Consider the following 13,563-nt stretch of genomic DNA (forward strand, 5'->3'; position numbering starts at 1 on the left):
GCGTTCACTGAGATCTTTAACCTCTTGGTTTGGCAATGCATGGTGCCCATCTGCTGCAAGAATAGCCTGGTGATGCTCCTCAATGACTATCTCCTAGTAGCACTTATATCCACAGTGATGAAGTGCTTTGAGAGAGTGGTGATGAAATCTCCTGCCAGGGAAGCAACTTAGATCCTCTCCAATTTCCCTAACAGAGCAACAGGTCTGTAACAGATGCCATCTCATTGGCTCTTCGCTCAACCCTGGAACATCTGGACGTCAAAGATGCATTCATCATGATGTTCTTCATCAACTACAGTTCAGCGGTCATTACCATTATCCTCTAAAACGAATTAATAAACTCCAAGACCATAACGTTAATATCACCTTGAGCAATTGGATCCTGGATTCCTTCATGTTCAGACCGCCACCAGTTCAGATTGGCAACAACATCTCCTCCACAATCTCCATCAGCACAGGTGCAGCACAAGGTTGTGAGCTAAACTCGACCTGCTTTACACTTATGACTGTGTGGTTAGGCACAGCTACAATGCCATGTTCAAGTTTGCTAATGACACCATGATCGTAGGCCCAATCCTATGGTGGTGAATCAGCGTATAGGAGGGGGATTGAAAACCTGGCTGAGTGCTGCCACTACACTAAGCTCTCACTCAATGTCAACAAGACCAAGGAGCTGATAATTGAATTCAGGAGAAGGAAACCAGAGATCCATGAGCCAATTCTCATCAGAAGATCAGAGGTGGAGAGGGTCAGCAACTTTAAATTATTTTGAAGGACTTGTCCTGGCCCAGCACATTAGTGTAATTATGAAAAATACACAACAGCACCTCAACTTCCTTTGGAGTTTGTGGAGATTTGGTATGATATCTAAAACTTTGACAAAATTACAGATCTGTGGTTGAGAGTATATTGACTGACTGTATCACAGCCTGGTATGGAAACACCAATGCCCTTGAATAGAAAATTCTACAAAATGTAGTGAATACAACCCAGTCTATCACAAGTATAGCTCTCTCCATTACTGAGCATATCTACACGAAGCATTGTCATCGGAAAGCAGCATCCATCATCAGTGACTACCCAGGACATGCTCTCCTTTCACTGCTGCCAGCAGGAAGAAAGTACAAGACCCTCAGGACTCACACCACCAAGTATAGGAACAGTTACTGCCCCTCAACCATCAGGATCTGAACCAAAGGGGATAACTTCACTTAACTTCATTTGCCCCATTATTGAAATGTTCTACAACCAATGGATTGGCAATCAAGAAAATTACATCTCATGTTCTTGATATTAATTGCTTATTTATTTGTTATTATTTCTCTCATTGTATTTGCACAGTTTGGGCGGTCTTCGTTGGTTCTGTTATAGTTATTATTCTATAGATTTACCAAGTATGCCCACAAGAAAATGAATCACAGCATTGTGCATGGTGACATATATGAACTTTGATAATAAATTTACTTTGACCTTTTGAACTTTGAATTATTCATAGTGATGCATGTTATCTGAATCCGGGAAGTTAAGATTGCAGAAATACCATTGTTTCTTAAGACAGAAAATAAATGTTGCAGTGGTCTGGTGCCTCAGAGGTGAATCCTGAGAGTGTACTGACACTGAAGATTTGCACTGTCGGGAGCTGCAGTAGTACATTCTTCCTCATAATTCACGCTGACCTTCCATTTCAAATCACATGGGTCCTATCATTTTCAATTATCATCAAATTGACAAGGAATATACAGGCCAGTGATTGAGACTAATGTTTATTTCAACAATTTACAGTGTTATTTCAGATCTGCCTGTCAAACCCTGGAGTGAATCCTCTGAGATAAGGGTGCCCTCCAACTGAAACGCCTGTCTGGACATATCCTGATTAGAGAAAGGACCAAATAAGGGGGCAAACCAGGAGGATTCACCTGACTGAACATACTGCTCCACTGTGGTGCTTCTGGCTTCTTTACACCAGAAAATATTTTGCTGATCTATTTGCATTCTTTCCCCCATTTATTGGTGAAAAATTTCTGATGATATAAAAGCAAACTCTGGGATTAAAATTAGAATGATACAGACAAAACCTCTGAGACAAAGGTCTCTTGTGAAATCTGCAAAAAGGCAAGAGAAATAGATGGATTCATAATTGGCTCAGTCATCGGAAGCGGGGCAACAGTCGAGGATTTCTTCTCAGACTGGATGCCTGTGCTGGGACCTTTGTTGTTTGTAATTTATGTAAGAAATCTGGACGTGAATGTACGTTAGCATGGTTAGCAGGTTTACAGATGATATTTAAAATAAGTACTTAAATATATTGATACTGTAGAAGGCTATGAAAAAAATACAGAGAGATCTTGATCAGCTAGGTATGAGGGCTGAGGACTGACAGACTGCCTCCAATCTGGATAAATGTGAGGTATTACATTTTGGGAGATCAAAATGTAGGACTTATACAGCAAGTGGTAGGGGAGTGTTTGAGAGTGCAAGTACTTCACTGAAGGTGACATCAGAAGTAGACAGGGTGGGAAGAAGGCAGTAGCATGCTGGCCTTTATCAGTCAGGATATTGAGTATAGGAGTTGGAAAGTTATGTCCATAGGTAGAGCATATTGTTCAATTTTGGTTATCATATTATAGAAAAGATGCTAATAAACTGAAAAGAGTGCAGAAAAGACTGAGTTACAAAGAGAAGTTGTATAGACTAGGACTTTATTCCCTGGAATCTAGGAGACTGAGGGATGACCTGATTGAGATATATGGGATCTTGCCAGCCATAAATAGGATGAAAGCAAATTGTCTTTTTCCAAGGGAAAGTCTACAAAGATAGCACTGCTGTTGTACGGTAACTTTTTTGGGCAGCTCTCAAAACTACTAGATATGCATCTTCTGGACTGTTATCACTGCAATTTGCAGCCTGTGATGTTCCTTTAAGAAACGCACTTTGAATTGTCTAAATGATCACATGAGGAACTTGAAGGACTTGAGCGAACTTGACTCTCAAGAATACAGGCACAGCACCAGGAGGCAGGGGTGCCACGGGGGACATCAGTTGAGACTGAAGAGATAGGGAACATGATCACCACTCCCTAGAATCCAGCAGGCCAATGTACAGACTCTGGGGAGTAATATAGAGGAATGAAGAGCAAGATTACTGTATCAGAGGGAAATGTAAGATTGCAGAATTCTCTGTTTTACTGAAATCTGGTTCACCTCTGACACTTCCAGCCCGAGGAGTTTTCACTCCATCAGATAGTCTGGACAACATCATCAAGAAGGGCAGAAGCTGTGGTGTCTGCTTCATGATAAACTCATCATGGTACTCAGACATAGTGGTCTTGCATTACCCTTCTAAGGTAGGGACATGGTCGACACAACCTTGTGGGCCAAAGGGCTTGTATTGTGCTGTAGATTTTCTATGTTTTTATGTTACTGTTGTTCTAACCTGGAACACCTAATGATTGAGTGCTGACTGTTCTACTTGACTAGAGAGTTCTCCACTGTGAACTTGACTGCAGTTTAAATGCCACCAAAAGAAAAATGTCAAACTAACACTCTATGCATTGAGTGTTATGATTAACAAACAAGAAACGGCCTAACCTGACACCTTTCACATCCTTGCCAGGGACTTATATCAGGCTAGCTTGAAGAAATTTCTTCCCAACTACCATCAATACATCACCTGCAACAGCAGAGGATGTAACACACAAGCACTGCGACACTACCATCAAGAATGCCTACCATTCCAACCTTCGACTAAAATTAACCTAGTGATAGACATATAGCAAAATTGCCATTTAATTATGATTTGCTTTTGATGGAGCTATTATGTGCCTATATAAGGTGTCTTAAATGTCCCCAATGTATCTGACTGTGCCACCACCCCAGGCAGTGCGTTCCATGCCCCTACCATTCTCTATATAAATGAAACTTATCTCTGATATCCCCTCTATATTTTCCTCCAAACATCTTACAATTATTCTCCCTCTTATTAGCCATTTCCATACCATAAAAAAGCCTGTCTACTCAATCTATGCCTACTCCCAACTCGTGTGCCTATATCAAGTCACTTCTCAACTTCCTGCTCTCCAAAGAGAAAAGCCCTGGCTCACTCAGTCACTCCTTGTATAGTATGACATGCTGTCTAGTCCAGGAAGCATCATGATAAATCTTCTCTGCACCTTCTCTAAAATTTCCACATTCGAAGTAAGAAGGCTGTGAGTGGAAAGGCTAAGGATTTCCAGAGAGAAAGTGTTTTACTACTTGAGGTAAAGAGAGGCAAGACTGTGCAGGTGGGTGACGTCAGCCAGTAGAGCGGGAAACGTTTAAAAAGAAGACCACCATATCCAGTGGGCAGCAGAGTGATAGGGCTTGGGCGATAACGGCACGAGCAGAGGTAAGTTTACCTGTGTTAATTGCAGAAGGAAGTATTGTGTGACGCCGATGTTCTGTGCTTGGTGTCAGATGTGGGAAGTCTTGGAGACTCCCAGCCTCCCGGACGACTATATCTGCACCCAGTGTATCGAACTGCAGCTCCTCCTGGACCACGTTATGGAACTGGAATTGCAGCTCGATGACCTTCACCTGGTCAGGGAGAGCAAGGAGGTGATAGAAAGGAGTTATAGGCAGTTGGTCACACCGGGGCCAGGGGAGCCAGACAAGTGGTAACAGTCAGGAGAGGGAAGGGGAAGAGTCAGGTACTAGAGAGTACCCCGGTGGCTGTCCCCCTGAACAATAAGTACTCCTGCTTGAGTACTTTTAGGTGGGAGAGCCTACCTGGGTGAAGCAACAGTGGCCATGCCTCTGGCACAGAGTCCGGCCCTGTGGCTCAGACGGTTAGGGAAAGGAAGAAGATGGCAGCAGAGAGAGGGGACTCTATAGTTAGGGGGTCAGACAGGCGATTCTGTAGACGCAGGAAAGAAACTCAGATGGTCGTTTGCCTCCCAGGTGCCAGTGTCCAGGATGTTTCAGATCGCATCCAAGATATCCAGCAGTGGGAGGGAGAACAGCCAGAGGTCGTGGTACATATTGGTACCAATGACATAGGTGGGAAAAGGGAAGATGTCCTGAAAACAGACTACAGGGAGTTATGAAGGAAGTTGAGAAGCCGGACAACAAAGATAGTAATCTCAGGATTACTATGACAATGAGAATAGGAATAGAGTGAGGTGGAGGATAAATGCGTGGCTGAGGGATTGGAGCAAGGGGCAGCGATTCAGATTTCTGGATCACTGGGACCTCTTTTGGGGCAGGTATGACCTGTACAAAAAGGATGGGTTGCACTTGAGTCCTGGGGGACCAATATTCAGGGGGGAAGGTTTGCTAAGGCTACTGGGGAGAGTTTAAACTAGAATTGTTGGGGGGGGTGGGAACCGAACTGTAGAGACTGGGGAAGAGGAGGTTGGCTCACAAATACAGAAAGCTTGTAGACCGTGTATGAGGGAGGATAGGCAGGTGATAGAGAAGGGACATGCTCTGTTGAGGACAGTTTAAGATGTGATTATTTTAACACAAGGAGTATTGTAAATAAAGCAGATGAGCTTAGAGCGTGGATCAGTACTTGGAACTGCAATGTGGTGGTCATTACAGAGACTCGGATGGCTCAGGGACAGAAATGATTACTTCAAGTGCCGGGTTTTAGAAGTTTCAGAAAGGACAGGCTGGGAGGCAAAAGAGGTAGGGGCCGTGGCACTGGTGATCAGAGATATTGTCACAGCTGCAGAAAAGATGGATATCATGGAAGGATTGTCTATGGAATATCTGTGGGTGGAGGTTAGGAACAGGAAGGGGTCAATAACTCTACTGGGTGTTCTTCATAGGCTGCCCAATAGTAACAGGGATATCGAGGATCAGCTAGGGAAACTGATCCTAGGAAGGTGTAATAATAACAGAGTTGTCGTGGTGGGAGATTTTAATTTCCCAAATATCGATTGTCATCTCCCTAGAGCAAGGGGCTTAGAAGGGGTGGAGTCTGTTAGGAGTGTTCAGGAAGGTTTCTTGACACAATATGTAGATAAGCCTACAAGAGGAGAGACTACTAGATTTGGTATTGGGAAATGAACCTGGTCCAGTGTCAGATCTCTCAGTGGGAGAGCATTTTGAAACATAGAAATATAAAAAACCTACAGCACAATACAGGCCCTTTGGCCCACAAAGTTATGCCAAACATGTCCCTACCTTAGAAATTACGGTAGGGTTCAGGAACCATGGTTTGCAAAGGTTGTAGTAAATCTAATCAAGAAGAAATGAAAAGCTTACAAAATGTTCAGAGAGCTTGGTAATGTTAGATGTCTAGACGATTATAAGGCTAACAGGAAGGAGCTTAAGGAGGAAATTAGGAGAGCCAGAAGGGGCCATGAGAAGGCTTTGGCAGGCAGAATTAAGGAAATCTCCAAGGCATTCTTTAGGATGCAAAAGGTTAAGATGTGAAAGAATAGGATCTATCGAGTGTGACAGTGGGGAAGTGTGTATGGAACCGGAGTATTCATTTGGTATCAGAGGTACTTAATGAATACTTCACTTCAGTATTCACTATGGAAAAAGATCTTGGTGATTGTAGTGATGAATTGTTGTGGACTGAAAAACTTGAGCATGTAGATATTAAGAAAGAGGATGTGCTGGAGCTTTTGGAAAGCATCAAGTTGGATAAGTTGCCGGGACCGGATGAGATGCACCCCAGGCTACTGTGGGAGGCGAGGGAGGAGATTGTTGAGCCTCTGGCAATGATCTTTGCATCAATGGGGACGGAACAGGTTCCAGAGGATTGAAAGGTTATGGATGTAAAGGGAGTAGAGATAGCCCAGGAAATTATAGACCAGTGAGTCTTACTTCACTGGTTGGTAAGTTGATGGCGAAGATCCCGAGAGGCAGGATTTATAGACATTTGTTGAGGTATAATATGATTAGGAATAATCAGCATGGCTTTGTCAAGGGCAGGTCATGCCTTACGAGCCTGGTTGAATTTTTTGAGAATGTGACTAAACACATTGATGAAGGAAGAGCAGTGTTTCTGGATTTCAGTAAGGCATTTGATAAGGTACCCCATGCAAGGCTTATTAAGAAAGTAAGGAGGCATGGGATCCAAGGGTACATTGCTTTGTGGATCCAGAACTGGTGTGCCCACAGAAAGCAAAGAGTGGTTGTAGATGGGTCATATTTGGCCTGGAGGTCAGTGACCAGTGGTGTGCCTCAGGGATCTGTTCTGGGACCCTTAGTCTTTGTGATTTTTATAAATGGCCTGGATGAGGAAGTGGAGGGATTGGTTAGTAAGTTTTATAATGACACAAATGTTGGGATTGTTGTGGATAGTGTGGAGGGCTGTCAGAGGTTACAGTGGGACATTGATAAGATGCAAAACTAGGCTGAGAAGTGGCAGATGGAGTTTAATCCAGAGCCTGAGGTTCAGTTTGGTATGTCAACTATGATGGCAGAATATAGTATTAATGGTCAGACTCTTAGCAGTGTGGAGGATCAGAGGGACCTTGGGGTCCGAGTCCATAGGATGCTCAAAGCAGCTACACAGGTTGACTCTGTGGTTAAGAAGGCACAGGGTGTGTTGGCCTTCATCAATCATGGAATTGAATTTAGGAGCTGAGAGGTAATGTTGCAGCTATATAGGACCCTGGTCAGACCCCACTTGGAGCACTGTGCTCAGTTCTGGTTGCCTCACCACAGAAAGGATGTGTAAACAATAGAAAGGGTGCAGAGGAGATTTACAAGGATGTTGCCTGGATTGGGGAGCATGCCTTATGAAAACAGGTTGAGTGAACTCAGCCTGTTCTCCTTGGAGCGATGGAGGATGAGAGGTGGCCTAATAGAGGTGTATAAGATGATGAGAGGCATTGTCATGTTCATAGTCAGAGGCTTTTTCCCAGGGCTGAAATGGCTGCCACAAGAGGGCACAGCTTTAAGGTGCTTCAGAGTAGGTACACAGGAGATATCAGGGGTATTTTTTTTACACAGAGAGCGGTGAATGTGTGGAATCGGCTACCCTCAAAAGTGGTGGAAGCAGATAGAATAGGTTCTTTTAAGAGACATTTAGATAGGTACATAGAGCTTAGAAAAATAGAAGGCTATGGGTAAGCCTAGTAATTTCTAAGGGAGGGACATGTTCAGCACAAATTTGTGGGCCGAAGGGCCTGTATTGTGCTGTAGGTTTTCTGTGTTTCTATCTTTACCACACTTTTCTGGATTGAAGGTGCAAGGCCATGAGAAGCAGAAGTAAAGATTAAGTGAAATTTCAGGTGCAGCTAAAATAATTATTTTTCCTGGAATAGAAAAACAGGAGTTTATGAACACGGCACCTCAAAATAGACCCAACTGTCCTAGTTGAGCCTTTATGCTCCACATAATCCTTTGTCCTACCCAACGTCTCTTATCCTGTCAGCACAGCCAGTGTTCCTTTCTCTCACATGAACTTGTCTAGATTCTGCAAAAACATTTTCTGTTGTCGCAGTTTTTCCATGTGGTATGAATCCACATACGTGGGTTAGAGGGAGATAATCATTACCTGACCTTGAAATGTTAAGATATCATTAGTAAAGACTATGGAAACTTTGGGAATGACTCAACACAGAAGACAGAATAGTATAAAGTTGGGATACGTGCAGCTGCTCTTTTGACCATACTCCTAAACTGATTGCATATAAGCAGCATTGGCCTGAGAAATTTCATTCTTGTGAAACCTTTCACAGCAGCAGGATCCTCAAGCTAGAAGGTACCAAAGATGTGATTAGTAAAGGCAACACAGTGGTGCACTACCAGAGCTTCTCTGTCACAGCAGAGTGACCCATATTCAAAAGTGACCTCCAGTACTGCCTGTGTGGAGCTTGCAAGTCGTCCTTGTGATAACACAGATCTTCTCCGCTGCTCTGTTTCCAATTGCATCCTATAGATATGTAGGTCTGTAAATTGCTCTGAGCATGGAGGTGAAAGGAAGGACCAGGGAGAGCTAGTTGCAATGTGGACAATGTAAAATGGGGTTATTATAAAAGGGGATTTATTGGTCAGAGGCAGGTTGATAGACCAAAGGGCCTATTTTTGCATTGTGTGACTGTTGTAACTCTCAAATCGTCAACAATGGATGTTGTAAATGTAAATTATACACTATCTACATACTGCCCGTCACGCTGCTGGCGTTTGGGGCAACAATGTATGTCCTGCATCTCCGGCAGTGTTCAGGGCTTCCTTCATCATGTCAATAGCTCAGTTTTCTCTGCTGTCAGACACACAAGTCCCAGGTGGAGACTCAGGAATGCCGTTGCACTCAGATGTAGAAGGGTTCTTTATTGCCATTTCTGTAAAAGTTTTGTTTTATCATTCGGGGATGTTAGCCCTGAGCTGACCCCCAAACCTGGAGGACTGCTGGGCCACTCTGTCTGGCCTCTACCCTTTGACCGGTTTGGCCTGGGTGACCCTACCAAAAGCCGAAGCATAAAACCCTGACTCCTGCCAATATAGCTCTCCAGGTCATAGAGGCATACAAGCCTCCAAACCCTAAGAGCTGTGGTCCTTTTGGAGGAATCATACACTAACACCAATATAATTAGAATGATCTGCCAAAATAGATAATGACTACTTGGTAGGCGCTAATTGATACGAAGTTCAAAGTCCCCTCAGAAGAAGCTTTAATAGTAACTATAGGATGAATCTAAAGTCTACCAAGGACCAGCAGAAATATGATAGACGGTATGGTCTCTTCTGGCTTTAGGTTTGTATAGTTATATTATTTGACAGTATGATGAGAGTGGCATGGAGATAATGTTCAAGGTGTGGGTAGATGGGACTAGGCAGAAAAGTCGTTGCCACACCCTAGGTAGGATGAAGGGCCTGCTTCTGTGAGTTAGTTCTCCATAAATCCATGACTATGTGAACAATAAGATCTGACAACAATCAATGAAAATAGTTATAAAACTGTACACTGTTAATACCTTTCAGAAGGGAAAAGATGTTGCTGAGTAGTTGGAATAATCTTCACCCAACTTACTAAGCTTCAAATCAAATTAAAATTGAATGTAGTGTGATTTCCTTTGAAAAATATTCTCCAAAATGGAGAGAAATTCTTTTTCCTAAAAAATCCAGTCTGACATAAATTAGTCTCCTGAAACCTAGGGGTTAAAATTTAACTGGCACTTATCCTTGTAAGCAGAACAAGTGCTACACCTGCCCTTACACTTCCTCTCTCACCACCATTCAGAACCCCAGACAGTCCTTCCAGGTGAGGCGACACTTTACCCTGTGAGTCGGCTGGTGTGGTATACTGCGTCTGGTGCTCCCGGTGCGGCCTTTTATATATTGGTGAGACCCGATGCAGACTGGGAGACCATTTCGCTGAACACCCACGCTCAGTCCGCCAGAGAAAGCAGGATCTCCCAGTGGCCACACATTTTAATTGCACGTCCCATTCCCATTCTGATATGTCTATCCATGGCCTCTCCTACTGAAAAAATGAATCCAAGCTCAGGTTGGAGGAACAACACCTTATATACCGGCTGGGTAGCCTCCAACCTGATGGCATGAACATTGACTTCTCTAACTTCCGTTAATGCCCCTCCTCCCCTTCTTATCCCATCCCTGACATATTTAGTTGTTTTTTTTCTCTCTCTCTCTGCCTGTTCTCCATCTCCCTGTAGTGACTCCCCCCCTCCCCCTTTCTTTCTCCCAAGGCCTCCCATCCCATGATCCTTTCCCTTCTCCAGCTCGGTATCACTTTCACCAATCACCTTTCCCGCTCTTAGCTTCATCCCACCCCCTCCGGTCTTCTCCTATCATTTCGCATTTCCCCCTCCCCCCACTACTTTCAAATCTCTTAGTATCTCTCTTTTCAGTTAGTCCTGATGAAGGGTCTCGGCCCGAAACATCGACAATGCTTCTCCCTATAGATGCTGCCTGGCCTGCTGTGTTCCACCAGCATTTTGTGTGTGTTGGTTAAAATTTAAAACAGAATGGAAGCTGGTTAGTGGGGTGACCCATTCACTGAAGGAGGTTGGCCAGCCATTGGAATATTTTAAGGAGGCTGCATGTGTCCAGGTGAAAAGAGTTTCTTCTTTATATTCACATGCCACCTGGATGGACCTGCAGGTGGAAGGAGGTGGGGAGGCCCAGACGCATGAGCTGAAACTATTTATAGCACTTCCAGTCAACTAAGCAAAGTGTGAGTGCTTTCCCGGGCTCAGCAAGTCAAGCAGTGAGAACAACTGTCTGGTTTTTCTCCTGCTTTTAATCTTCTGAACATCCATCCCCAGCGCTAATGAACTCATCATCTCACCAATTCCTGTACTCATGGTCAAACCCATTTTCAAAAACCAGAATAAAACATCCTTCAACAACATTCCACATTTCAAAACTATCGTCACCAATCACAACTTATTTCATTGTGTTCACCTTCTCATCTACACAACATGATATTTCTGTCATCTTGTCATGCCAATCACCATCTGATATTCAAATTCAGACTCCTTCTCAATCATACTTTGCTCCCACTATCTGATTTCCCTGCCCACCATTAAGCTCCACTCATTCTTCTTGCTGCAGCCTTGCCCACCCAACAAAGAGCTGGCTTCAGGACATATACCTGGAGAACATAATTAAATACACACCATGGTTAAAAACTACAAGACGTCAGGAATTCCTTATTTTCAAGTTTGCTGCTCATAACTCTTCTGTTTTCTTTGCCATCTAACTCCAATCTCTCAATTCATATTCAATAACAAGAATATTTATTTTTGTATCTAGACTCCAGAGTTAATTTTTTTGTCTGTGCTAAGTGAATAAAAAAAATAACTTGTTTGTCTCATCCCATTGTAAAGGTGTTCTACAGAATATTTATTCTTATTAATTTTCTCATGCTTCACTTACTTTCATATAGTGATAGGGGATTCGATAGTGAAGGGAACAGACAGGAGGTTCTCTGGATGTGAATGGGACACTGGGATGGTATGTTGCCTCCATGGTGCCAGAGTCAGGGATGTCTAAGATCGTGTCGACAACATTTTGGAGAGGGAGGGGGAGCAACTAGATGTCTTGGCACATATTGGTGCCAATGACGTAGGAAGGAAAAGCAATGAGGTCCTGAAAAGTAAATTTAGAGAGTTAGATAGAAAGCTGAGAAGCAGAACCTCCGGGGTAGTATTTTCTGGATTGCTGCCTGTGCCACGCGCCAATGAGGATAGAAACAGGATGATTTGGCAGATAAATGCGTGGCTGAGAAGCTGCTGCAGGGTGCAAGGCTTCAGGTTTTTGAATAATTGATATCTCTTCTGGGGAGGTATGATCGGTTCAAAAGTGATGAATCCCAAGGGGGACCAATATTTTCGTGGGCCGATTTGTTACAGCTGTTGAGAAGGGTTTAAACTAACTTGACAGGGGGGTGGGAACCAGATTCAGGAATGGACACGTGGTAAAAAAGTAAAGATAGCATGCAATCAGATTGTCAGGAAGGGCAGGCAGGTGATGGTACTTAGTTGCAGCTAATAGGCTGAGTATCAAATCATTAGGGATGCAGACGCAGAAAATTTTGCAAATACAGAACTCAAGGAGTTGTATCTAAATGCATGAGTGTAAGAAATAGAGTGGATGATCTTGTTGCAATATTACAGTCATAGTCCCGATCGTTAATTCCCTATCTTGCTCCTAACTTTCTTTGATGATGCCATGGTCCAAATCATTAATTTCCCAATTGCATCCTATTCTCTTTGATGATGGCACACCTGGTTTCCATCAAGAACTCAGTAAAAGAACCCTGACGTCATAACCACTAGTCGCCAGTTTGTTGGTCTTACTCCTGTGTGATAACTATGTTTCTTGACTGCTTAGAACTGTTTGTTCTAAGTTTAGTTCCAGTTTCAAGGTTTATCTATGAGACTCCATCCCTCTGAGTCAAGGCTCATTGTCAAGATCCCTCTGGTTTGCTGTTCAGCATTTACGCCCGTGTAGGCATCCAAACTCGAACTCCATGCCTGTGTTCTGCACTTGGGTTTGCTTCAGTTGCTCATTGCAACAGAACGAACTGGCCACTATGGACCCAGCGGACCCGAAAACCCTGCAACAAGTCCTCACCAGCCAGGGCTCCCTACTGGGTCTGCACCATCAACTCCTCCGGGATGTCGTGGACAACCTCCGTTCCCTGTCCGCTAACAGAAGGAAGATCGGTGACCTGGTGAACTGTGTATCCACTAATCTTACCCCATCCTCTCCTGGCACACTGTCAAAGCAGTCCAGGCGGTCTGTAGGGCAACCCCCTACGTGTCAGCAACACCCCCGCCAAGACAGCCGCACATACCTGAACCGGAGCACTATGCTAGGGGTTTGGGGAAGTGCCGGGACTTCCTTCTGCAATGCTCCTTGATGTTCAGTCAGCAGTCATCCACATATTCAATGGACAAATCAAAGGTACCTTACATCATGGGGTTGTTATGGGGAAGTGCCTTAGCATGGGCTATGGCAGTCTGGGATAATCAGTCGGAAATTTGCTCTTCATTCCCCACCTTTATCACAGAGATGAGAAAGATCTTTGACCACCCTGTCTGTGGTAACAACGTCACTAAGCATCCACTCACTTTCTGTCAGGACTCCCACA

General features: G+C 43.9%; 1 protein-coding gene across 1 annotated transcript in view; it reads left to right on the plus strand.

The window, feature by feature from the left end:
- LOC132393871 (uncharacterized) overlaps positions 1–13,332 on the plus strand; it is an 86,571-nt gene extending 73,239 nt beyond the window's left edge. Inside the window, exon 4 of the mRNA XM_059969265.1 lies at positions 12,988–13,332. Within this exon, the coding sequence (XP_059825248.1) occupies positions 12,988–13,332 (345 nt within the window). The remainder of the gene's footprint in view (positions 1–12,987) is intronic.
- The last annotated feature ends 231 nt before the right edge of the window (positions 13,333–13,563 follow it).

This window comes from Hypanus sabinus, chromosome 5 (assembly GCF_030144855.1).
Source record: "Hypanus sabinus isolate sHypSab1 chromosome 5, sHypSab1.hap1, whole genome shotgun sequence".
NCBI classification, from domain to species: domain Eukaryota; kingdom Metazoa; phylum Chordata; class Chondrichthyes; order Myliobatiformes; family Dasyatidae; genus Hypanus; species Hypanus sabinus.